This window comes from Oncorhynchus masou, chromosome 12, assembly GCF_036934945.1.
Source record: "Oncorhynchus masou masou isolate Uvic2021 chromosome 12, UVic_Omas_1.1, whole genome shotgun sequence".
Taxonomy (NCBI): domain Eukaryota; kingdom Metazoa; phylum Chordata; class Actinopteri; order Salmoniformes; family Salmonidae; genus Oncorhynchus; species Oncorhynchus masou.
In genome coordinates, this window is record NC_088223.1 from 13,666,143 (window position 1) to 13,693,738 (window position 27,596).

Here is a 27,596-nt window from a genome sequence, read left to right on the forward strand (position 1 = left end):
AGAGTCTCAGGTTCCATCTTCATTCTCCACCTCTGGCAAGCTGTAGAGTCTCAGGTTCCATCTTCATTCTCCACCTCTGGCAAGCTGCAGAGTCTCAGGTTCCATCTTCATTCTCCACCTCTGGCAAGCCGTAGAGTCTCAGGTTCCATCTTCATTCTCCACCTCTGGCAAGCCGTAGAGTCTCAGGTTCCATCTTCATTCTCCACCTCTGGCAAGCTGTAGAGTCTCAGGTTCCATCTTCATTCTCCACCTCTGGCAAGCCGTAGAGTCTCAGGTTCCATCTTCATTCTCCACCTCTGGCAAGCCGTAGAGTCTCAGGTTCCATCTTCATTTTCCACCTCTGGCAAGCTGTAGAGTCTCAGGTTCCATCTTCATTCTCCACCTCTGGCAAGCCGTAGAGTCTCAGGTTCCATCTTCATTCTCCACCTCTGGCAAGCCGTAGAGTCTCAGGTTCCATCTTCATTCTCCACCTCTGGCAAGCCGTAGAGTCTCAGGTTCCATCTTCATTCTCCACCTCTGGCAAGCCGTAGAGTCTCAGGTTCCATCTTCATTCTCCACCTCTGGCAAGCTGTAGAGTCTCAGGTTCCATCTTCATTCTCCACCTCTGGCAAGCCGTAGAGTCTCAGGTTCCATCTTCATTCTCCACCTCTGGCAAGCTGTAGAGTCTCAGGTTCCATCTTCATTCTCCACCTCTGGCAAGCTGTAGAGTCTCAGGTTCCATCTTCATTCTCCACCTCTGGCAAGCCGTAGAGTCTCAGGTTCCATCTTCTTGTGTATTGTTCCAGATCAGTGAGACGTCTATGGTAGACATTATTATTTTCAACCTTTTCCACACTTTTTTTCAACTTCTGCCACTCTCGTTTTCACATCCATGATTTCACCTCATGTGAACTCCACAGTCTTTTTCAACCCTTCGATAACCATGGTGTTCACGCCTATCATTTTCTCAATGGTGTCAGATCTGGAGTTGATGAGTAAGGAGAGGGTAGCCATGATGTCAGAGTTCATGTTGGGTTTTTTGGAGGGTGGAGATTTGCACGGAGTAACCCGGAAAAGAGGGGAATTTGTCATCTTCAACAGCATTCGAAAGCATTATATTATCCATAGGGCAAGAGTAGTTATGACAGTTGTCTATAAGCATGTTTCTCTCTTGTTGATTAGCAGTAGAACAGCTAGCTTCTTCCTTTCTTTTTTTGTCACAACTTCGCATGGACATGCCAAAATAAATTATCCAATTCTTATTCCAGTCACAGGAAAGTTCTTATATCTTGAACAAATAAAAACAGTAATAGTAATGACTGTAAACTTGTTTTTTTTCTCAATCTTTCTGAAGTTTGGTGCGGAGCTCGGTAAAAAAGCATCTGTTCAAGCCGCCATCTTGGTACATCTGGAACAACTGTCCACTGCAGATATGTGCTTCAGTGTCACAATATGTTTCCATGGTAACTAAATGAACATTCTTTTGAAAAAACTTTATTAATGAGGAATTTGTCCTCAGTGGTGGAAATGACACCACACCCAAAGGACAGGTAAGCTTTGTGTATAAAACAGTTTAAAGGGCATACTCACAATAAATATTGATATAGATTTTATTTAATTGACTCATTCTGTAGTACATAACATTATATAATGTTTAATTATTAATGTTTTCTCATAGAAAAACATAGTAAAAGCTGAAAAGCCTGGGTCAGGGACGAGGGAAAAATAGTGAAATTGAGGCATAAAATGCTTCTGAAAAGTAGCTAAAATACTTGATATAGAGGTGTTTAACAAACTATGGGTGATTCCAGTGTAAACTTAACATACAAATATTTGTATTTGTTTTATTTTTTATAAAATCCCCCAAATTGACCCGAGGACATAGAAGTGCCCGTAGTTGCAGAATCACCCTAAAACTAGATACATAAAGGAACACTTTAAGGCACTTTATAGGCAGTGGAGGAAGCATGGCAGTCAACCAGAGCACCGTTTAAATAACTGGCTACCATTCTGATTTCCTGTTAAAAGAAAACAGGGTAAAATAATAACAAACAATATCAAAATGACTTTGTAATGTTATCTACCCACTAAATAAACCCCACAGATCATATAAACAAAGATTCTGATCATACAATACTCTAACAATATCAAAATGACTTTGTAATGTTATCTACCCACTAAATAAACCCCACAGATCATATAAACAAAGATTCTGATCATACAATACTCTTAATACCTTCTTGGGTGTCATATGAGGTCATTTTGACCATAGTCCAGCTACTGGAAATGTTGTAGACTTTGTTGTAGAGCCACAAAATGTAGTCTAATATAGGGCCATATCTCCATAAATAATTCGTACATACAGCCAGATGATGGCTTAAAATGTTTAATAAGGGGAAAATGTAAAAAATGTGTAATCTTAAAATGTTGTCTGGAAAAAACAATAAATGCCCCCAAAATGCCATATATACAAGTGGAGGCTCCTCATATGAAGAAGGGGAGGACCATCCTCCTCAATGAATTTAATAAAAATAAAAATTGTGAAACATTGAAAAAGTTATTATTTTTAGTTAAAACTACACTCAATATATTCACGTCACCAAATAATTGATAAAAACACACCGTTCAGTAATGCAGGTCTACAGTAAACTCTACAGAAATCTGTAGGGTACCGAGGAGGCTCATGGTTGTCACCCCCTTCCATAGACATACACAGTAATTATGACAACTTCCGGAAGACGTCATCCAACCTATCATAGCTGTTGCAGCATGAAATGACATGTTGTCCACCCAATCAAAGTATCAGAGAATGAATCTAGTACTGACAGCATAAGCTACAACTAGCTAGCACTGCAATGAATACAATGTAATGAGTAGTTCACTCAAAGAGAGAGAAAGACAATAGTTGAACAGTTAACAAATGAATTTCTTTAAAAATGGAGAAGCACGAGAGCTCGCTAAGTTTCATTGTATTTTTTTCTCTCACGTAGCTAGTGAATGCAGCAAGCTAAACTCAGAAAAAAAGAAACGTCCTATCACTGTCAACTGCGTTTACTTTCAGCAAACTAAACATGTGTAAATATTTGTATGAACATAACAAGATTCAACAACTGAGACAAACTGAACAAGTTCCACAGACATGTGACTAACAGACTTGGAATAATGTGCCCCTGAACAAAGGGTGGTCAAAATCAAAAGTAACAGTCAGTATCTGGTGTGGCCACTAGCTGCATTAAGTACTGCAGTGCATCTCCTCCTCATGGACTGCACCAGATCTGCCAGTTCTTGCTGTGAGATGTTACTCCACTCTTCCACCAAGGCAAAATGCAAGTTCCCGGACATTTCTGGGGGGAATGGCCCTAGCCCTCACCCTCCGATCCAACAGGTCCCAGACGTGTTCAATGGGATTGAGATCCGAGCTCTTCATAGCCATGGCAATCACTGACATTCCAGTCTTGCAGGAAATCACACACAGAACGAGCAGTATGGCTGGTGGCATTGTCATGTCAGGATGAGCCTGCAGGAAGGGTACCACATGAGGGAGGAGGATGTCTTCCCTGTAACGCACAGCGTTGAGATTGCCTGCAATGACAACAAGCTTAGTCCGATGATGCTGTGACACACCGCCCCAGACCATGACAGACCCTCCACATCCAAATCGATCACGCTCCAGAGTACAGGCCTCGGTGTAACGCTCATTCCAACAATAAACGCGAATCTGACCAACACCCCTTGTGAGACAAAACCGCGACTCGTCAGTGAAGAGCATTTTTTGCCTGTCCTGTCTGGTCCAGCAACGGTGGGTTTGTGCCCATAGGCGACGCTGTTGCCGGTGATGTCTGGTGAGGACCTTACAACAGTCCTACAAGCCCTCAGTCCAGCCTCAGCCTATTGCGGATAGTCTGAGCACTGATAGAGCGATTGTGCATTCCTGTTGTAACTCGGGCAGTTGTTGTTGCCATCCTGTACCTGTCCTGCAGGTGTGATGTTCGGATGTACCGATCCTGTGCAGGGGTTGTTACACGTGGTCTGCCACTGCGAGGACAATCAGCTGTCCGTCCTGTCTTCCTGTAGCACTGTCTTAGGCGTCTCACATTGAAATTTATTGCCCTGGCCACATCTGCAGTCCTCATGCCTCCTTGCAGCATGCCTAAGGCACATTCACATAGATGAGCAGGGACCCTGGGCATCTTTCTTTTGGTGTTTTTCAGTCAGTACAAAGGCCTCTTTGGTGTCTTAGGTTTTCATAACTGTGACCTTAATTGCCTACCGTCTGTAAGCTGTTAGAGTCCACAGGTGCATGTTCATAATTGTTTATGGTTCATTGAACAAGCATGGGAAACAGTGTTTTAACCATTTACAATGAAGATCTGTGAAGTTATTTGGATTTTATGAATTATCCTTGAAAGACAGGGTCCTGAAAAAAGGAGGTTTCTTTTTTTGCTGAGTTTAGTTTAGCCTTCTCAAACAGAGAGGGATGCTATGTTAGCTAGCTGGCTATGGCTATCCAACACGGGAACTCTTACAAGTCAAGGTAAGCTTTTGGTTTCGCTAAGTGCTTGCTGACTACACTGTATTGCATGATTGTAGCAGGTTTACTAACACATTCATTCTAGTAGCTATGTTGACTATGACGTTAGCTAGCTAATATGGTGATAACGATGTAGGCTGATATGGTGATAACGATGAAGGTTTGACTGGTCATAGACAGCTGATTTGTTGTGCAATGAAGTCCTCAAGCAAAGGTAATAGGTGACAATTTTTCCCACTAACATCCCTTCTGAATTTAAAAGTAATCCTCAAAGTAATCATCTAGTTTTTCAATAGTATCTGTAATCCGATTACAATATTTTTGCTGGTAACACAACGGATCACAGTTACCATTTTTTTCAATCCGTTACTCCCCAACCCTGCACGTGTGCTAGCGAAGTCGTGCATCTCGCTCATTGCAATATCTGTGGTGAGGCTTGTGGGAATCGCCATTTAGCTGAATCTACCGTTAAAGGTTTTTGTGTGTACTCCTAATGGAATGTAAAAAAATAATCATACATTTTATCTCAATAAAAGGAAGGTTCATTCTACTCTGTAGCAGCCACATAATATCCTTAACAAAATAGTTTATACCCCCCTGAACCCCTTTTTTAAAACATTTTTTTTTTTAGAGACAATGTACAGGAACCGTTTTGTGATTTACAATGTGTTATCATCCTTCTCAGAGTGAAAATAGAATGTTCACATGGGGATAATGAAGGCCTTTATTTAATAGTAAAAAGCAGATCATAACATAACATTTACATCTGCTCAACTGTAAATGTAATAACTCTGGAAGAATACATAGCGTGACAGAGGAGAGAAAGAGAGCAGATACCATATTGTTTTATCGATTCTACTGCACGTTCTAAAGCACCACAAACCAAGAGACATCATGTCTGTTTTTGTTGCCATTTTTTCATTTGGGGGGGGGGAGAATTTCCGGTACAATATTTAAATCATTATCTATTCATTATTTCACACATATTCTTGGTTTTACCTGCCACAAATTGTTAAAATAAAAAACTACAAAAAAAGGTACATAACAACAAAGTACATTTCAATATATCAATATATCAATTCAGTATGTACAGGAAAAGAAACCTAAAAAACTAGCGTGCCCCCCGACCCACCCTGAAACCAGGTCTGCGTTCAGTACGTTTTTACATTAAATTGGAAGGAAACGGTGCTGTACTGAAAAACTGGGAGGGGTTGGGTTGTGTGTTGGGGAACGCTGTCAGCATGGCCGCTGCCCTTTAAATATGTCAATCATTGCTTCAAGCCACACCCACAAAACGGGATCAAATGTACCTCAGTCTCTTCAGTACAAACCGTTTCACAATGTAGCAAACGTTCAAGCGAACTGAACGCACCTCATGTTATCTATCGGGGCTTATAACTTGTATGTATGTCTTGGGGATTATAGTTTGTTTGTATGTATTGGGCCTTATAACTTGTATGTATGTCTTGGGGATTATAGTTTGTATGCATGTCTTGGGGATTATAGTTTGTATGTATGTATGGGGGCTTATAGTTTGTATGCATGTATTGGGGCTTATAGTTTGTATGTATGTATGCATGTATTGGGGCTTATAGTTTGTATGTATGTATGTATTGGGGCTTATAACTTGTATGTATGTATTGGGGCTTATAACTTGTATGTATGTATTGGGGCTTATAACTTGTATGTATGTATTGGGGCTTATAGTTTGTATGCATGTCTTGGGGATTATAGTTTGTATGTATTGGGCTTATAGTTTGTATGGTGTTGGGCCTTATAGTTTGTATGTATTGGGCCTTATAGTTTGTATGGTGTTGGGCCTTATAGTTTGTATGGTGTTGGGCCTTATAGTTTGTATGGTGTTGGGCCTTATAGTTTGTATGGTGTTGGGCCTTATAGTTTGTATGCATGTATTGGGGATTATAGTTTGTATGTATTGGGCTTATAGTTTGTATGGTGTTGGGCCTTATAGTTTGTATGTATTGGGGCTTATAGTATGTATGGTGTTGGGCCTTATAGTATGTATGGTGTTGGGCCTTATAGTTTGTATGGTGTTGGGCCTTATAGTTTGTATGGTGTTGGGCCTTATAGTTTGTATGTATTGGGCTTATAGTTTGTATGTATTGGGGCTTATAGTATGTATGGTGTTGGGCCTTATAGTTTGTATGTATTGGGGCTTATAGTATGTATGTCTGTACAGTGGGGGAACAAGTATTTGATACACTGCCGATTTTGCAGGTTTTCCTGCTTACAAAGCATGTAGAGGTCTGTAATTTTTTATCATAGGTACACTTCAACGATGAGAGACGGAATCTAAAACAAAAAAAATCATACAATGTGATTTTCTGGATTTAAGTAATTAATTTGCATTTTATTGCATGACATAAGTATTTGATCACCTACCAACCAGTAAGAATTCCAGCTCTCACAGACCTGTTAGTTTTTATTTAAGAAGCCCTCCTGTTCTCCACTCATTACCTGTATTAACTGCACCTGTTTGGACTCGTTACCTGTATAAAAGACACCTGTCCACACACTCAATCAAACAGACTCCAACCTCTCCACAATAGCCAAGACCAGAGAGCTGTGTAAGGACATCAGGGATAAATTGTAGACCTGCACAAGGCTGGGATGGGCTACAGGACAATAGGCAAGCAGTTTGGTGAGAATGCAACAACTGTTGGCGCAATTATTAGAAAATGGAAGAAGTTCAAGATGACGGTCAATCACTCTCGGTCTGGGGCTCCATGCAAGATCTCACCTCGTGGGGCATCAATGATCATGAGGAAGGTGAGGGATCAGCCCAGAACTACATGGCAGGACCTGGTCAATGACCTGAAGAGAGCTGGGACCACAGTCTCAAAGAAAACCATTAGTAACACACTACGCCATCATGGATTAAAATCCTTCAGCGCACGCAAGGTCACCCTGCTCAAGCCAGCGCATGTCCAGGCCCGTCTGAAGTTTGCCAATGACCATCTGGATGATCCAGAGGAGGAATGGGAGAGGGTCATGTGGTCTGATGAGACAAAAATATAACTTTTTGGTCTAAACTCCACTCGCCGTGTTTGGAGGAAGAAGAAGGATGAGTACAACACCAAGAACACCATCCCAACCGTGAAGCATAGAGCTTTTCTGCAAAGGGGACAGGACGACAGCACCATATTGAGGGGGGGATGGATGGGGCCATCTATTGCGAGAACTTGGCCAACAACCTCCTTCCCTCAGTAAGAGCATTGAAGATGGGTCGTGGCTGGGTCTTCCAGCATGACAACGACCCGAAACACACAGCCAGGGCAACTAAGGAGTGGCTCTGTAAGAAGCATCTCAAGGTCCTGGAGTGGCCTAGCAAGTCTCCAGACCTGAACCCAATAGAAAATCTTTGGAGGGAGCTAAAAGTCCATATTGCCCAACAACAGCCCGAAACCTGAAGGATCTAGAGAAGGTCTGCATGGAAGAGTGGGCCAAAACCCCTGCTGCAGTGTGTGCAAACTTGGTCAAGAACTACAGGAAACGTATGATATCTGTAATTGCAAACAAAGGTTTCTGTACCAAATATTAAGTTCTGCTTTTCTGATGTATCAAATACTTATGTCATGCAATAAAATGCAAATACATTACTTAAAAATCAGTGTGATTTTTCTGGATTTTTGTTTTAGATTCCGTCTCTCACCGTTGAAGTGTACCTATGATAAAATTTACAGACCTCTACATGCTTTGTAAGTAGGAAAACCTGCAAAATCGGCAGTGTATCAAATACTTGTTCCCCCACTGTATGTATGTCTTGGGGATTATAGTTTGTTTGTATGTATTGGGCTTATAGTTTGTATGTACGTATGTATTGGGGCTTATAGTTTGTATGTATGCATGTATTGGGGCTTATAGTTTGTATGTACATATGTATTGGGGCTTATAGTTTGTATGTATGCATGTATTGGGGCTTATAGTTTGTATGTACGTATGTATTGGGGCTTATAGTTTGTATGTACGTATGTATTGGGGCTTATAGTTTGTATGTACGTATGTGTTGGGCTTTAGCTGAGATTATTCTTTACAGAGTCAAGTATATTTGTCCAGGTCTCAGTTGTTCCTTGACCAGCACCATTCATTCTCACTGTCGATAATTCTGATGTTAACTCCTAATAGTATCTGTATCTACTGGTTAAATGGGCGACCGTGAGGTGACATTCATGTAAGAGCCAACATCAATTTTGAAACTTTGTCCTAGAAGCATTTAACTACAGGGCACTCCCACATCATACGGAGGAACTTAAGTCATCTTCTGACAATATGGCACTGTCATAACATTTGTGACGATTCCTCAGGTGACTTTTAAGTAGTGGATTGTTTCTAAAGCATCTGCTGCACAGTTTGCAGTGATACGGTTTCTCTCCAGAGTGAGTGGTTAGGTGTTGTGTCAGGTTTCCTGGGGTGGCAAAGCAATGTCCACACACAGTGCACTTGAAAGGTCTCTCTCCTGTGTGAACCGCTGTGTGTCTGGTCAGTTCTTCCTTGCGCTTGAAGCTTTTCGGACACTGTTTGCAACCATGTGGTTTCTGACCTTGGTGAGTCCACATGTGCGTTTCCAGTTGTTCCTTCTGGTCGAAGTCTTGCCCACAGTCCTTACACCGATATGATTTCTCCCCTGTGTGGAACTTCATATGTGCTCTCAAATATCCATTACAAGTGAAACTTTCTCCACATTCTTTGCACTGAAATGGTTTCTCCCCCGTGTGAAGTCTCATATGCAATTTCATATATGCCTTCGTTTTGAAACTTTTCCCACATTCCTTACATTGATATTGTTTCTCTCCTGTGTGAGACACCATATGTGTCCTCAGATTAGCATCACTTGGGAAGCATTTGCCACAAACATTACAAGTGCGTGTTGCTTTAATGTGGGATTGGAGGTGCTCTGTCAGACTTGCTATGGACTCGAATGCCTCCTCACACACACCACACATTTTCGTATGCTTTGTGTGCACATTTTTCACATGGTTAACTAAAGGACCAATGTACACAAATGTACTTCCACACAGCTTGCAACAATAAGGAGAAGCATTTGTGGTCACCTTGCCTCTAGCACGGTTATGGGTGCTTGCCCATTTTCTGGGTGATTTCAGTGCCTTTGATCCTGACGGTAGTCCCTCGCTCTCCACCTCATTGCCACTTCCACTGTTTTCACTGTGAGCTGCCGAACAGCTTGGATATCCTTCTGAGTGGGCGTGTGAGGCACTGGTTGCCTCTGATACCGTGTAGAGCTCTCCATCAGGCTCGGTTTTGATCTCTTGAGGAATGCGGACGCATAACACATCCCCCTCTCTGCTCTCGGAAGTTTGGCTCGAGAAATCCATCGGATCACAGTCACTTTCCTCACAGACGGTGAATATGGAGTCTTTGGTATCAGTCTCCAGTTCTTCAAGCTGCTCTTCCTCCCGTCTGGTCCCAAGTTCCTGTTGTTTATCTTTAATCAGTGTGGGCTGTGGTTCCTCACTTGTGTGGAACTTCATATGCGTTTTCAAGTATCCCTTACAAGTGAAACTTTCGCCACAATCTTTGCACCAAAATGGGGTCTCCCCTGTGTGACGCCTCATATGCAAGTGCATATAGCCCTTATTTTTGAAACATTTTCCACATTCTTTGCATTGATACTGTTTCTCTCCTGTGTGCGTTACCATGTGTGTTCTCATACTAGAATCACTAGGGAAGCATTTGCCACAAACATTACAAGTGCGTGTTGCTTTAATGTGGGTTTGCAGGTGCTCTGTTAGACTTGCTATGGACTCAAAGACTTCTTCACACACACCACAACGGTATTCTGCAGTAAGCTTTGTGTGCACATTTTTCACATGATTAACTAAAGGCCCAATGTACACAAATGTACTTCCACACAACTTGCAACAATAAGGAGGAGAAGCATTTGTGGTCACCCCGCTTCCAGCAGAGGTATGGGAGCTTAGTCTTTTCTTTGCTTGTTTTCTGGGTGATTTCAGTGCCTTTGATCCTGACGGTAGTCCCTCGCTCTCCACCTCATTGCCACTTCCACTGTTTTCACTGTGAGCTGCCGAACAGCCTGGATATCCTTCTGAGAGGGAGTGTGAGGCACTGGTTGCCTCTGATACCGTGTAGAGCTCTCCATCAGGCTCGGTTTTGATCTCTTGAGGAATGCGGACGCATAACACATCCCCCTCTCTGCTCTCGGAAGTTTGGCTCGAGAAATCCATCGGATCACAGTCACTTTCCTCACAGACGGTGAATATGGAGTCTTTGGTATCAGACTCCAGCCCTTCAAGCTGCTCTTCCTCCTGATTGGTCCTGATTTCTTCTTGTTCATCTTTAATCTGTGTGGGCTCTGGGTCCTTCTCCAGACTGGGGCTCCACTTCTGCTCACAGTGCTGCCGTTCAGGGGGAACCTCTTCTTCAGAGACTGGGAGAGTAAGCTGCTGGGGGTCTAGAAAAAGGGGAGGAAAGGGATCATTAAGAGATCAATACATAATTGAACTTTTTTTTAAATGTAAATAACATGGGTATTACCACACTGGATAGACATGAGTCCAGGACTCTGACTTTCCTCGGACTCAAGACTTGACCTTGACAGGTAACTTTGATATCAGAATGTCTCTCTCCCTTGCATTATTCAACATGATAGTCTTTCTTTGGTGCGGTCCAGATTGGCCTCGATTCCAACATCCACGGACGTCCGAACCAAATCAGACATCTATGTTTCACAAGTTTGGACAGCACAGTAAAATAAGGTAAAGTATAGTACAGCACAGTAAAGTACAGTACAATGTAGTGTACTCTACTGAATTACTCTGCTGTACTGTACTGAACTTTGTCGTACCGTACTGTGCTGTTCAAATTTGTGAAACATAGCCTAGATGTCTATGATTCGCTCTGGTCTGACCAAATTTGTACTTGTTTGGAGGCAGCGCTCATTAGAATAATACCCAGCATGCGTTGCAAGTGTTTGTTTTTTTACATTCAAATAGGTGTCATTCAGCGGACGCTCTTATGCAGAGTGATTTACAGTCAGTGCATTCAACCAATATATGGGGAATTTCATGGCATCAGTTTTTTCACCTTAAAAATGTATGTCAAACAAAAACTATTGATTTAAAAGTTCATTACGGTAACAGAATTACATCATGGGTCCCTGATCTGTACTACACATGAATGCATAATTATGGATATGAATGTCATTCTCATGTTTCATAAGTTTGGACACCCCAGTGCAGCACAGCAGAGTAGAGCAGAGTAAGGTAGAGTTCAGTACAGTATAGTTCAGAAGGCCAGCATACCGGAGTCGTCTCTTCACTGTTGACGTTTGGAGTAATATCTATATATAATGTGTGTATGTGTGTGTGTGTGTGTATGTATATATACACACACACACACACACACACACACACACACACACACACACACACACACACACACACACACACACACACACACACACACACACACACACACACACACACGCACTGCTCAAAAAAATAAAGGGAACACTTAAACAACACAATGTAACTCCAAGTCAATCACACTCCTGTGAAATCAAACTGTCCACTTAGGAAGCAACACTGATTGACAATAAATGTCACATGCTGTTGTGCAAATGGAATAGACAACAGGTGGAAATTATAGGCAATTAGCAAGACACCCCCAATAAAGGAGTGGTTCTGCAGGTGGTGACCACAGACCACTTCTCAGATTCTATGCTTCCTGGCTGATGTTTTGGTCACTTTTGAATGCTGGCGGTGCTTTCACTCTAGTGGTAGCATGAGACGGAATCTACAACCCACACAAGTGGCTCAGGTAGTGCAGCTCATCCAGGATGGAACATCAATGCGAGCTGTGGCAAGAAGGTTTGCTGTGTCTGTCAGCGTAGTGTCCAGAGCATGGAGGCGCTACCAGGAGACAGGCCAGTACATCAGGAGACGTGGAGGAGGCCGTAGGAGTGCAACAACCCAGCAGCAGGACCACTACCTCCGCCTTTGTGCAAGGAGGAGCAGGAGGAGCACTGCCAGAGCCCTGCAAAATGACCTCCAGCATACATACATACATACATACATACATACGTGCCAACGTCAACAGTGAAGAGGCAACTAACACACACACACACACACACACACACACACACACACACACACACACACACACACTACAGTTAAAACGTTTGGGGTCACTTAGAAATGTCCTTTCCTAACTTGGGTGACTGGAGTCTCTGACAATTGTATGGGCTTTCATTTGACATTACTTATTGTATAGGTCCTGGATGGCAGGAAGTTTGACCCCAGTGATGTACTGGGCCATTCACACTACCCTCTGTAGCGCCTTACGGTCCGATGCCAGACCAGGCGGGGATGCAACCTGTCAGGATGCTCTCAATGGTGCAGCTGTAGAACTTTGAGGATCTGGGGACCCATGTCAAATCTTTTCAGTCTCCTGAGGGGGAAAAGGTCTTGTCGTACCCTTTTTACGACTGTCTTGGTATGTTTGGACCATGATAGTTTGTTGGTGATGTGGACACAACCTGCTCTCAACCTGCTCTACTACAGCCCCGCCGATGTTAATGGGGGCCTGTTCAGTCCCCCTTTTCCTGCAGTCCACGATCAGCTCCTTTGTCTTGCTCACATTGAGGGAGATGTTGTCATGGCACCACACTGCCAGGTCTCTGATCTCCTCATCGTTGTCGGTGATCAGGCCTACCACTGTTGTGTTGTCAGCAAACTTCATGATGGGGTTGGGAGTCGTGTTTGGCCACGCAGTCGTGGGTGAACAGGGAGTACAGGAGGGGACTAAGTACACACCCTTGAGAGGCCCCAGTGTTAATGATCAGCGTGGCAGACGTGTTGTTGCCTTCTCTTACCACCTGGGGGCGGCCCGTCAGGAAGTCCAGGATCCAGTTGCAGAGGGAGGTGTTCAGGGTCCTAAGCTTAGTGATGAGCTTCATGGGTACTATGGTGTTGAACGCTGAGCTGTAGTCAATGAACAGCATTCTCACATAGGTATTCATTTTGTCCAGGTGAGAAAGGGAAGTGTGGAGTGTGATTGAGATTGCGTCATCTGTGGATCTGTTGGGACGGTATGCAAATTGGAGTGGGTCTAGGGTTTCTGGGATAATGGTGTTGATGTGAGCCATGACCAGCCTTTTAAAGCCCTTCATGGCTACAGACGTGAGTGCCACGGGTCGGTAATCATTTGGGTAAGTTATCTTCACTTCCTTGGGCACAGGGACTATTGTGGTCTGCTTGAAACATTACAGGCTCAGTCAGGGAGAGGTTGAAAATGTCAGTGAAAACACTTGCCAGTTGGTCCACTCATGCTTTGAGTACACATCCTGGTAATCCGTCTGGCCCTGCAGCTTTGTGAATGTTGACCTGTTTAAAGAGCCAACCATTCAGAGGGGTGTTCTACAATGCTTTGAGTACACGTCCTGGTAATCTGTCTGGCCCAGAGCAGCTTTGTGAATGTTGACCTGTTTAAAGAGCCAACCATTCAGAGGGGTGGTCTACAATGCTTTGAGTACACGTCCTGGTAATCTGTCTGGCCCAGAGCAGCTTTGTGAATGTTGACCTGTTTAAAGAGCCAACCACTCAGAGGGGTGGTCTACAATGCTTTGAGTACACGTCCTGGTAATCTGTCTGGCCCAGAGCAGCTTTGTGAATGTTGAACTGTTTAAAGAGCCAACCATTCAGAGGGGTGGTCTACAATGCTTTGAGTACACGTCCTGGTAATCTGTCTGGCCCAGAGCAGCTTTGTGAATGTTGACCTGTTTAAAGAGCCAACCATTCAGAGGGGTGTTCTACAATGCTTTGAGCGCTCTCCAAGTCCGGAAGTGAATATCACGTAGAGCGAAATTTTAGTCACTGATGACTAACATTATCCCTTATATTTCAAGATTGAAAAAAATATAATAACACCGACCTAGCCATTAACGTCCCTTAACGCTCAAAGACAGATTCAATGGCTGTAGCATAGTGTATTCGGATGAATGATTAGCTAAAATATTTGAGAGATTATTAATAATAAGCATGTGGTTTTACCTAATAATAAACTACTAATGATAATATAACTTAAAATATTTTAATTTTTATTTTACTAGGCAAGTCAGTTAAGAACAAATTCTTATTTTCAATGACGGCCTAGGAACAGTTCAGGGGCAGAACTGCCTGTTCAGGGGCAGAACGACAGATTTGTACCATGTCAGCTCGGGGATTCGAACTTGCAACCTTTCGGTTACTAGTCCAACGCTCTAACCACTAGGCTACCCTGCCGCCCCAAATAGCAAGCTCGTAACGTTAGAAGTACCCTAGGTTAACTTAGCTGACCTTCAATTGAGGGAATTCAGCTTCTCTGAGACATTTGTACAACTCATTCAAACTTTGAAAATAAATACACAGGCAAATGTTACCAAACATGATAATCATAGGCCTGCATTATGGTAGGCAGCTAATTGTTCAATTACACTTTCCATCAATACTTTGGAAGGTCACGGTCTCTGCGCTGACTGCCTGTGTGTGAGACAACGCTAACTAGCCAATGGGAGCGTAGTAGAATGCCCCTCTGAATAACGGGGCGTGGTTTCGGCTTAACTGCATGGGAAAAAGAAAGCCACATGCAGCACACTTAACATCCCCTGTGCCGTTTCATGCTCGGGAATCGTAATGCAGAAGAATATGTCCTCGTAAATAGCATCCCTGGCATGAAGCGAACCAAAGACAATGCATCTCGGCCCTCACAGCTTACATCAATTTGGAGAGCATTTGAGTCATTCAGTCAGAGTTTCCTCTTGCCTGTTAGCAATAGCAGCAATTCTTAGTTTCATAGTGTTATCTGACAAAGGTATTGTGAGTTTTTGTGCCTCTGCCTCCCCACACATTGTTTTCACCATATCAATTGTGGCCAGTAACATCAAAGTCTCTGCAATAGTGTGTGGTTTCATAGCATAGCAGGCTTCACCATGGAAATGATTCAAGTGCAACGGTCAAGTATAGCCTTTTCCCACGATTTAAGGTGTTCTCTCTGGTTGAATTTGAATAGATTTTAATAATTCTCATTTAGATTTAAGGTTAGCCACATTACAATGATTGACAAAGTGACAAAGATGATCTTACAATATATACATACATATACATACACATACACACATATATACATATATATAGAGAGAGAGAGAGAGAGAGAAACGTCCTCTCAAGATCAAAAGTGGATTTGTCAGTATCTGGTGTGGCCACCAGCTGCAATAAGTACTGTAGTGCATCTCCTCCTCATGGACTGCACCAGATTTGCCAGTTCTTGCTATGAGATGTTACCACACTCTTCCACCAAGGCACCTGCCAGTTCCCGGAAATTTCTGGGGGGGAATGGCCCTACCCCTCACCCTCCGATCCAATAGGTCCCAGGCGTGATCTGGGCTCGTTGCAGGCCGTGGCAGAACAATGACATTCCTGTCTTGCAGGAAATCATGCACAGAACAAGCAGTATGGCTGGTGGTATTGCCATGCTGGAGGGTCATGTCAGGATGAGCCTGCAGGAAGGGTACCACATGAGGGAGGAGGATGTCTTCCCTGTAACGCACAGCGTTAAGATTGCTTGCAATGACAACAAGCTCAGTCCAATGATGCTGTGACCACCGCCCCAGACTATGACGGACCCTCCACCTCCAAACCACTCCAGAGTACAGGCCTCGGTGTAACGCTCATTCCTTCAACAATAAACGCGAATTTGTTTTTCAGTCAGTAGAAAGGCCTCTTTAGTGTCTGAAGTTTTTATAACTGTAATTGCGTACCGTCTGTAAGCTGTTAGTGTCTTAACGACCGTTCCACGGGAATTGTTATGGTTCATTGAACAAGCATGGGAAACAGTGTTTCAACCCTTTACAATGAAGATCTGTGAAGTTATTTTGATTTTTACGAATTATCTTTGAAAGACAGGGTCCTGAAAAAGGGACATTGTTTTTTTTTCTGAGTTATATATATATATATTATGGAATTAAACATGGGGTCGCGACCCCTAGTTCGGGACCCGCTGTGCTATAGAACGCCAGTCCTATGAAACTCATGTAATAACATTAGCTCATGTTTTGTTTACATGATGTTTACCTAGTTAGTTAGTTACGGTTTGATAAATAAATCCCCAAATACTGCTGATTCAAGTTGAACAGAGTAGGTAGTGGGTATTTACATCATGAACTATCTGTACTTGATTCGATCGATGTACCGTTAAATCAACACAAACCTGTTCTGTGCGGTTTGAAATCCAGCAGACGTCGAAGACGTTCGTTCTCCTCCTTTGAACGAGAGATTTCCTCCTGGTACTCAGTTACTGTTCTCTCTACTACTCCAGCTATTTCTACAGCCGCCGCTGTTAGCCGTTCAGTAATATACACATTGAACAACGCCAGTTTTGACATTTTGAGAGGTATGAAAGTCGAGGTTTCTTTGTGTTTTTGTCAGCTATATTTTTTTACGCCAGAGGAAGAAAATGTATTCCAGATGATGGTGCTGCTATTTCCCACAATCCTCCGCTGATTCCGGTTCCTGTTTTTCAGGAAGTTGGGTGTTTGACAGTTGAGACAGAAAATAGATCACAGGGACCGCTCTCAAAGAAACGAATAAATAAAGGATAACTACTCAATCATCTGTACAAGCCTGTAACCCAATACACTATGTCAAGGCAATCCAACCGAACCACAGACGGCAAGAAGATGGTAAGGAGTCACGTTCTGCTAATGCTACTTAGCATACTCAATTAATGCTAGCTAGCTACAATATTAAGTCAAACTAACGGTAGCTAATTTAGACGACAAACTGCCTTTTATTAACCGCCAAAAACAGCTTAATGTGTTGATATAACAATGCATGTTTTGATGAAGTATTACCGACACATCAGCTTAACTGTAGTGCAAATTTGATATTCAGTGATCATTTAATGAATGACAAATACTGGAAGCTAGTCTGGCTAACTAATTATTGTAACTAGCATTTAATTCGCTAGCTAGCACCATGGCACACTCACTAAGTCACTGCAACTTGTTTGCAGCTAGCTAGTTACTAAAATGCCAGTAAGTGTTTTATAATTGTTTTATTCGGGCATAGTTACCTTTCGCATTTGTTAAACATGAGCTGTTAGCCTGGCATGGATGGCAATTGGCATATCAAAATTTGCCCCGATGATATTGGTTCTTCATTGTAGGTAGCTGACCTATGTACCCGACCCAAGTCTTTGTGAAAATGACTTATCTGTAATACAATAAATCATTCACTGTCTTTGAATGAATTAAAAATGTTTGTAGTTTTGACGTTTTTTACACCAGGGGGTGCTGGCAACTAAGTTTTCTCCTACTCTATTCAATTTCATTATAAGGGGCTTTATTGGGATGGGAAACATGCTTACATTGCCAAAGCAAGTGAAATAGATAATAAACAAAAGTGAAATTAACAATAAAACATGAACAGTAAACATTACACTCAGTTCCAAAATAACATTTAAAATGTCTATATACAGTGTTGTAACTACTGTACCAGTCAAGTTAGGACACACCTACTCATTCCATGTTTTTTTTCTTTTGTTTTTACAGTTTTCTACATTGTAGAATAATAGTGAAAACATCAGCTATGGAATAACACATATGGAATAACGAAGTAACCAAAAAAGTGTTAAACAAATCTAAATATATATATATATATATATATATATATATATATGTGTTTATAAGTAGCCACCCTTTGCCTTGATGACAACTTTGCACACTCTTGGCATTCTCTCAACCAGCTTCATGAGGTAGTCACCTGGAATGCATTTATATTAACAAGTGTGTCTTGTTAATTTGTGGAATTTCTTTCCTTCTTAATGCGTTTGAGCCAATCAGTTGTGTTGTGACATGGTAGGGGTGGTATATAGAAGATAGCCCTAAATGGTGAAGACCAAGTCGATGTTATGGCAAAACAGCTCAAATAAGCAAAGCGAAACAACAGTCCATCATTACTTTAAGACATGAAGGTCAGTCAATACGGAACATTTCAATAACTTTTTCTTCAAGTGCAGTCGCAAAAACCATCAAGTGCTATGATGAAACTGGCTCTTAATGAGGACCACCACAGGAAAGGAAGACCCAGAGTTACCTCTGCTGCAGAGGATAAGTTCATTAGAGTTACCAGCCTTTGAAGTTTCAGCACAAATAAATACTTCACAGAGTTCAAGTAACAGACACATCTCAACATCAACTGTTCAGAAGAGACTCCGTGAATCAGACCTTCATGGTCGAATGGTGTCAAAGAAATCACTACTAAAGGAACCAATAAGAAGAGACTTGCTTGGGCCAAGAAACACGAGCAATGGACATTAGACTGGTGGAAATTTGGCCTTTGCTATGATGAGTCCAGATGTGAGATTTTTGGTTCCAACCGCCGTGTCTTTGTGAGACGTGGAGTAGGTGAACGGATGATCTCCCGCATGTGTGGTTCCCAGCATGAACGATAGAGGTGGTGGTGTGATGGTGCTTTTCTGGTGACACTGTCAGTGATTTATTTAGAGTCCAAGGCACACTTAACCAGCATGGCTACCACAGCATTCTGCACCGATAAGCCATCCCATCTTGTTTGCGCATAGTGGGGACTATCATTTGTTTTTCAACAGGACAATGATCCAACACACACCCAGGCTGGGTAAGGGCTATTTGACCAAGAAGGAGAGTGATGCATCAGATGACCTGGCCTCCACAATCACCTGACCTCAACCCAATTGAGATTGTTTGGGATAAGTTGGACCGCAGTGAAGGAAAAGCAGCCAACAAGTGCTCAGCATATGTGGGAACTCCTTGAAGACTGTTTGAAAAACATCCCGTTGACTACTTTCTGAAGCTGGTTTCTGATAAAGCCAAGCTGTCATCAAGGCAAAGGGTGGCTACTTTGAAGAATCTCAAATATTGTTTAACACTTTTTTTTGTTTACTACATGATTGCATTGGGGCGGCAGGTAGCCTAATGGTTAGGGCATTGGACTATTAACCCAAAGGTTGCTAGATCGATTCCCCGAGCTGACAAGATAAAAATCTGTCGTTCTGCCCCTGAACATGGCAGTTAACCCACTGTTCCTAGGCCGTCATTGAAAATAAGAGTTTGTTCTTAACTGGCTTGCCTAGTTAAATAAAGGTGAACTAAATGTTTCTCTGTGTAGAACTCGGAGCTGTTCACTCTGACGTACGGAGCCCTGGTCACCCAGCTGTGTAAGGACTATGAGAACGACGAGGAGGTCAACAAACAGCTGGATAAGATGTGAGTTTCTTCTTCTCAACAAACTCTGCTTAGCCCTTTCATTTATAATCGATCAAGGAAAGGAGACAAGGAGAGTAATTGAGTCACGTGTGTGAAGTGTGCTGCTTGTTGTGAACGTGTAAAATGTGCCACTCCTCAACGTTTCATTTTCAGTTTATCCTTTACTCTGCAAATGGATAAAGTGGAGCTACTGCTTTCGGCCTCTAAAGTTTCCCGTTAACTTGCAGCACACGGACAAATTCTCCATCCCTTTTGAACTTAACCCTAGAAACCAATAGACCAATGATGTAGTGTGTGAGTTGGTCTGAAAGGGTCTGTAAAGGTTTTCTGCTCTGCCTAACTAATACACCTACTGTAGCACGTCCCAAATATGGATCAATCAGGTGACGATCTCATCTTACTCCTTAATAGGGTCCAGATGTTTGTCTATAGCTCTCTCCCTCTCTCTTTCAGCTTTGCTCAATTCAGCATTGAGGTCTGACTAAGCCAGTGTTCATGTCTGAAATGTTTAAGGGAGGTGTGAATCTCTGCTCTACAGTGGTAAAGTAAGACATCTTTAAGGGAGGTGTGAATCTCTGCTCTAAAGTGCGACATCTTTAAGGGAGGTGTGAATCTCTGCTCTAAAGTGGTAAAGTAAGACATCTTTAAGGGAGGTGTGAATCTCTGCTCTAAAGTGGTAAAGTGCGACATCTTTAAGGGAGGTGTGAATCTCTGCTCTAAAGTGGTAAAGTAAGACATCTTTAAGGGAGGTGTGAATCTCTGCTCTAAAGTGGTAAAGTGCGACATCTTTAAGGGAGGTGTGAATCTCTGCTCTAAAGTGGTAAAGTAAGACATCTTTAAGGGAGGTGTGAATCTCTGCTCTAAAGTGGTAGAGTATTTGGCACCATTCTTTACTCACTGTTTTTTCCCCTCTTGTTTTTTCCCAGGGGATATAATATCGGAGTGCGTCTCATCGAAGACTTCTTGGCACGATCCAGCATTGGGAGGTGTCAGGATTTCAGAGAAACGGCCGATGTCATCGCTAAGGTAACGGGAACGTCCCTGAGCCAATCAGAGCGTGACCATGGAACCCTCCCAGAAAAGAGAGGCGAGAGGGAAGAAAAGATGAAGAAAGAAACAGACAGGGAAAGAGAAAAGGACAGGGAGAGAGAGCTGGGAATAAGACTGAGGGAAGGAGGTTGATTATGAACGAGTGAATGAGTGAGTTAGAGAGCGAGGGAGTCAGCGACTGGAATTTGAACTCCAACCTGCAGTAGTCTGTGTAGTTTCTGAGCTTTCATAGCTCCTCTCTACTGCTTTTCATTTTTCTGCACTCACTCAGCTAGGGAAGCATCTCAGCTATGCCACCGCAAAGCCAACTGGCTGCTTTCCCCTGTGTGTGTGTGTGTGTGTGTGTGGGCTCTTGTGCTTCACTGCTTGTTGTCTTTGTTATACAATAGTCCTGGCAGCATTGTCAACCTACACCCAGGGTGAAACAACCCCTCGCCTAAGTACATTTAGTTCACACTGAAGGAATGACCATGCGCACATACAAACACAAACTGGTGCTAGTGTCTATGTGGTCAGACAGTAGTCTGCTGTACTCCTGAGCATCAGGCCCAGTACTAAATGTCAAGCTCAAACACTACTTGTCTCACCTGGTGGTTGACACCCAGGCTCCCTCAGCACTCTGTTCTAACAGTGCTACTAAGTCCTTTCACAGGTCTAACCTCTCAATGTAGGTTCACTTATAGGGAAGACGGTAGTATGGAATGTTGTGCTGAACATTGAACTGGTAGCCTCAACTGCCGTTTAGACTGAGATAATCAGCCACCTTGCTACCAGTGACCAGTCATGTTCAAGGAGGAGACACCTGGCGACGAGAGCGTTTAGAGACCAGAGTTGCATATGTCCCCAGTTTATGCACATTTCAGCAACTCAACCGCAAGACGGGGCAGCTCTCGCTAGCAAGCTTTGACATTGACTAACAGCCGAACTACCATCATACAGTTTTTAAAAGAGACATTCACAAGGGCAGATCTCAACGACTTGATCACTTGTTATCTCGGCAAGTGTGAGACCCTGGTAAAGAAAGATTGTCCACTCTTCAGCCCTCTCTCAGTACAACACGTGACAATGTCAGTGTCTGCATTCAGTGATGACTCTGATGAGAGCGAGTCTCTGTTCCATTTGTAAATGCAGTACTAACATCATTGTAACACTAACACCATTGTATGATTGCATGTGTTGTCCACTAGGTGGCGTTTAAGATGTACCTGGGCATCACCCCCAGTGTGACCAACTGGAGCCCAGCAGGGGATGAGTTGTCCCTCATCCTGGAGAGTAACCCCCTTGTGGACTTTGTAGAGCTGCCTGACAACCACAGCTCCCTGGTCTACTCCAACCTGCTGTGTGGGGTACTCCGAGGAGCTCTGGAGATGGTAAAGATAGATGGTGCTTCTTTAGGCCTTTTCACACTAGCCTAACCAAGCTGTACTGTGCTGGTCTGGATACGTATCCAGCATCTCTGTTGGAACCGTGCTAGAAAAAGGCAATGTGAAAAGAAAATAAGAGCCTGCGCAGGGTGTTGGCACGGTAGTGTGAGCATTCTATTTGAGTGAATTACACTGAGTATACCAAACAGTAGGAATACCTTCTTAATATTGAGTTGCCCCTCCCCCTTGTCCTCAGAACAGCCTCAATTGGTTGGTTCATGGACTCTACAAGGTGTCCAAAGCGTTCCACAGGGATGCTGGCCCATGTTGATTGAAATGCTTCCCACAGTTGTCAAGTTTGCTGGTTGTCCTGTGGGTGGTCGACCATTCTTGATACACGCAAACTGTTGAGTGTGAAAAACCGGGGAGCCTCTGAATGTCACACACACAAGTCATGTCTCATTTGTTTCGAGCCTTAAACATCCTTCCTTAACCTGCCTCCTCCCCTTCATCTACACTGATTGAAGTGGATTTAACAAGTGACATCAATAAGGGATCATAGCTTTCACCTGGTCAGTCATTCTTGGAAAGAGCAGGTGTTCTTAATATTTTGTACACTCAGTGTATGTTATTATGTTCACGTGTTGTGAATAATATCTTCCTCTCTCCTCCAGGTACAGATGGCAGTGGATGTGAAGTTTGCTCAGGACACCCTGAGAGGAGACAATGTCACAGAGATACGCATGAAGTTCATCAAGAGGATGGAGGAGAACCTTCCGGCTGGCGATGAGTGAGAGAAACGGAGAGAGGGAGAAGGCACCACCCTCCACCTCTCTTCTCTTCCCGCTCTCCATCCATCCTCAATCTGATGTCACTCAAGGAGGTACAGAGAGAGAGAGATATGTATAATGATAAAGCCTTGACTGAGAGACTGAATGAAAGGAGAGAGCGAGAATCAAGAAATCCATCTTCCTCTCCATGTCTCCTTTCCTTCCTCTGCACTGGTCTAAATACAAAGGTCTGACAGGTGGAAGTTATATGCGTTTTGCCATATATGATGCGTTTTACATCAGGATGACTTGGCCGGTAACACTGCTTCTTAAAAGTCCCAATATCTTGAAAAGTTGACTGCTGACATGTAAAACACTATGAGACTATGTCAACAGTGGACTAATGACAACGATACCAAAAGATAGTTTGGAGTGGAATTAACACTGTGAGACTATGTCAACAGTGGACTAATGAAAACAATACCAAAAGATAGTTTGGAGTGGAATAAACACTGTGAGACTATATGTCAACAGTGGACTAATGACAACAATACCAAAAGATAGTTTGGAGTGGAATAAACACTGTGAGACTATATGTCAACAGTGGACTAATGACAACAATACCAAAAGATAGTGTTTATTCCACTCCAAACTATCTTTTGGTATTGTTGTCATTAGTCCACTGTTGACATAGTCTCATAGTGTTTATTCCACTCCAAACTATGTCAACAGTGGACTAATGACAACAATACCAAAAGATAGTTTGGAGTGGAATAAACACTGTGAGACTATATGTCAACAGTGGACTAATGACAACAATACCAAAAGATAGTGTTTATTCCACTCCAAACTATCTTTTGGTATTGTTGTCATTAGTCCACTGTTGACATAGTCTCATAGTGTTTATTCCACTCCAAACTATGTCAACAGTGGACTAATGACAACAATACCAAAAGATAGTTTGGAGTGGAATAAACACTGTGAGACTATATGTCAACAGTGGACTAATGACAACAATACCAAAAGATAGTGTTTATTCCACTCCAAACTATCTTTTGGTATTGTTGTCATTAGTCCACTGTTGACATAGTCTCATAGTGTTTATTCCACTCCAAACTATGTCAACAGTGGACTAATGACAACAATACCAAAAGATAGTTTGGAGTGGAATAAACACTGTGAGACTATATGTCAACAGTGGACTAATGACAACAATACCAAAAGATAGTTTGGAGTGGAATAAACACTATGAGACTATCTTTTGGTATTGTTTTCATTAGTCCACTGTTGACATAGTCTCATAGTGTTAGTTTGGAGTGGAATTATGTCAACAGTGGACTAATGAAAACAATACCAAAAGATAGTTTGGAGTGGAATTAACTTTTAAATGCTTCATAACTACCAGCGATAGTAGTGCAAATAAAGTAAAGGAGAGGTGTTTTTTGAGATATACCCATAGAGATGGGTAGAGGACACATCTTTGCCATTATAGTGTCTGTGACAGCACCATTGAGGCTACAACCCATAGGAATCCCCAGCCAGTTGACTACTTTGAAATGGTGGAAGCCCTCAATGACGCTGCCCATGCTAAAACTGCCTTTTGGCCACTAAAGGCCTCTATCATTCTCTACGGATGCACCCTTCTGCAGAACTATGACTCCTGACCTTCTGCTCATCTGACCCTCCTCCCCCAACCATTCAACTTTCATCTCTGCTCCTTTGATGAGACACCCCTTGGATACTGCATCTCATATGTTCATTTCTAGGGCCAGGAGTCTAAGTTCATAAAGTCGAAGTTGATTGTCTCTATTGTGTTGCACACGGTGATAAAAACAAATATAATAATTCACTTTTGTCTGTCACCTTTTTTAAAATGAAAGATCGTCAAGATTCTATTAATATCTATGTGTATAAGATATTTATCTGTTGTCATGCTAGATACTGTCACACTGTATGGTAGTGGTAAATGAAGTAGGCTGATGTCATTATTAATAAAGTCATCAGGACATATCCAATGGGTGCTGTATCACTGCAGTAATCACAGCTTCAGCTGGCCCCTAAGTGGGAAAACACTTTTGTCCCTGAGTAACATAGTAGGGCCTGTGTGCCTCGTTAACCTGTTGCAGGTCTCCTCACACGAATGTAATGAAGTGTCACGCAGACTCCTTCCCTGTGGCTGGTCGCCGGGTACACCCCCCAGTGCACTGTGGGACTATTGTTCCTCTGGAGCAGCTTTGTCCAGTCAAGTAACAATAACACACACCTAATGCCTCTCAGAGGTTTGTTCAGGTTACATAGAAGCAATCAGGACCTGTGGAAGTATGTGCCTGTGTGTCTGACAGCCATGTTTTAGGAACAGACATTTTTAACAGGGTGCCAAGAACAGAGGTGTGTGTGTGTGAGAGAGAGAGGGCAGGGTGTTTGGAAAGGGCTAGCAAGGCAAGACGTTGTTAAAGGTCTCTGGTTCCTGAGCCAGAGGCCCTTTCTGGCCGTAACACCTGTGAATGAACTGATGTCATCCGGTAGTCACCAACCGCTCACCTCGTCAATCACCGTTGAGCTCACAGAGCTGGCCATTTCTCTCTCTCTCTCACACACACACACACGGTTCCATGATTTGAGATAATCAGTAGATTGCACTACTGACCGTAGCCACCAGAGGTCACTGTGGGCTTTACATTCCCCAACACTCTCTACAAAAACATTTCTCTCTTCAGGTCGCTTTCCCCTTTTGAGAGTAAAATGAAGTTTCACCTTAGACACTGATCCAAGATCAGTTTTGTGTTATCCCCTTTAATGGTGAAGGTTAAGTGGGGTGGGTGGTGATCCTCAGATTTTGGTGGCGTTGGTATTTATGGCATTGAAAAACATTAAGGTTTACATATGTGGGTAAGTATGTTACACTGCACATCATTATTTTATCAAATGAAATGTATGATAATGGTAAAACAACCTCCCCTCGACAGACAGACAGTTCAAGACAGGTTTGATACTATCAATGCGTGTATGATATCTGCCTGCTTTCCATCCTGCGGGGACTGGGCGGTCACTCATTGCTAACTGGGCGGTCACTCATTGCTAACTGGGCGGTCACTCATTGCTAACTGGGCGGTCACTCATTGCTAACTGGGCGGTCACTCATTGCTAACTGGCTGACACTTATTGCTAACTGGCTGACACTCATTGCTAACTGGCTGACACTCATTGCTAACTGGCTGACACTCATTGCTAACTGGCTGACACTCATTGCTAACTGGCGGTCACTCATTGCTAACTGGGCGGTCACTCATTGCTAACTGGCTGACACTCATTGCTAACTGGCTGACACTCATTGCTAACTGGGCGGTCACTCATTGCTAACTGGGCGGTCACTCATTGCTAACTGGCTGACACTCATTGCTAACTGGCTGACACTCATTGCTAACTGGCTGACACTCATTGCTAACTGGCGGTCACTCATTGCTAACTGGCGGTCACTCATTGCTAACTGGCGGTCACTCATTGCTAACTGGCTGACACTCATTGCTAACTGGCTGACACTCATTGCTAACTGGCTGACACTCATTGCTAACTGGCTGACACTCATTGCTAACTGGGCGGTCACTCATTGCTAACTGGGCGGTCACTCATTGCTAACTGGCTGACACTCATTGCTAACTGGCTGACACTCATTGCTAACTGGCTGACACTCATTGCTAACTGGCTGACACTCATTGCTAACTGGGCGGTCACTCATTGCTAACTGGCTGACACTCATTGCTAACTGGCGGTCACTCATTGCTAATAGGGCGGTCACTCATTGCTAACTGGCTGACACTCATTGCTAACTGGCGGTCACTCATTGCTAACTGGCTGACACTCATTGCTAACTGGCGGTCACTCATTGCTAACTGGCGGTCACTCATTGCTAACTGGCGGACACTCATTGCTAACTGGCTGTCACTCATTGCTAACTGGCTGTCACTCATTGCTAACTGGCTGACACTCATTGCTAACTGGCTGACACTCATTGCTCCGCCTGTAAAATCAGAGACATTTGAAAGGATGAACAGAGGAAAGTGGACACACTGTGAGGGCTGTCAACGTGAGACAAGAAGAGCTCCTGCTCTAGTTTACACCCACATACAGTATATATGCATTCTGTAGGCCTGTAAGGTGTGTCTATGTATCAGTGTAGGCTACTGAGCTCCTGCTCTAGTTTACACCCACATACAGTATATATGCATTCTGTAGGCCTGTAAGGTGTGTCTATGCATCAGTGTAGGCTACTGAGCTCCTGCTCTAGTTTACACCCACATACAGTATATATGCATTCTGTAGGCCTATAAGGTGTGTCTATGCATCAGTGGAGGCTGCTGAGGGGAGGACGGCTCATAATAACGTCTGTAACGGAGCCAATGGGATGGCAACAAACCATGTGTTTGATGTACGTGATACTATTCCACTCCAGCCGTTACCACGAGCCCGTCCTCCTCCAATAAGATGTCACCAACCTCCTGTGCTATGCACTGTAGGCCGATCATGTGCACATTGGATAGTGAGAGGGGAGGAAATGGTTTTGTGCAGTCGTTCCATGTAAATCACTTGGCAGAATTAGAGCCGTGTACCAGGGGGATATACAG

At 43.2% G+C, this 27,596-nt stretch overlaps 2 protein-coding genes across 2 annotated transcripts; one reads left to right on the forward strand and one right to left on the reverse strand.

The window, feature by feature from the left end:
• Window positions 1-5,216: 5,216 nt before the first annotated feature.
• LOC135549571 (zinc finger protein 345-like) lies at window positions 5,217-17,027 on the reverse strand. Its single transcript, XM_064979650.1, has 2 exons — window positions 16,754-17,027; window positions 5,217-10,961 (listed from the first exon to the last, which is right to left on the reverse strand). Exons 1-2 carry the CDS (start codon window positions 16,926-16,928, stop codon window positions 8,767-8,769), a joined length of 2,370 nt encoding a protein of 789 aa, XP_064835722.1. The 5' UTR covers window positions 16,929-17,027; the 3' UTR covers window positions 5,217-8,766.
• A 14-nt stretch (window positions 17,028-17,041) lies between these two features.
• Window positions 17,042-24,984, forward strand: LOC135549581 (trafficking protein particle complex subunit 3-like). The gene is made up of 5 exons (XM_064979671.1): window positions 17,042-17,225; window positions 19,693-19,790; window positions 20,717-20,816; window positions 22,028-22,210; window positions 22,879-24,984. Exons 1-5 carry the CDS (start codon window positions 17,184-17,186, stop codon window positions 22,996-22,998), a joined length of 543 nt encoding a protein of 180 aa, XP_064835743.1. The 5' UTR covers window positions 17,042-17,183; the 3' UTR covers window positions 22,999-24,984.
• Window positions 24,985-27,596: the final 2,612 nt, after the last annotated feature.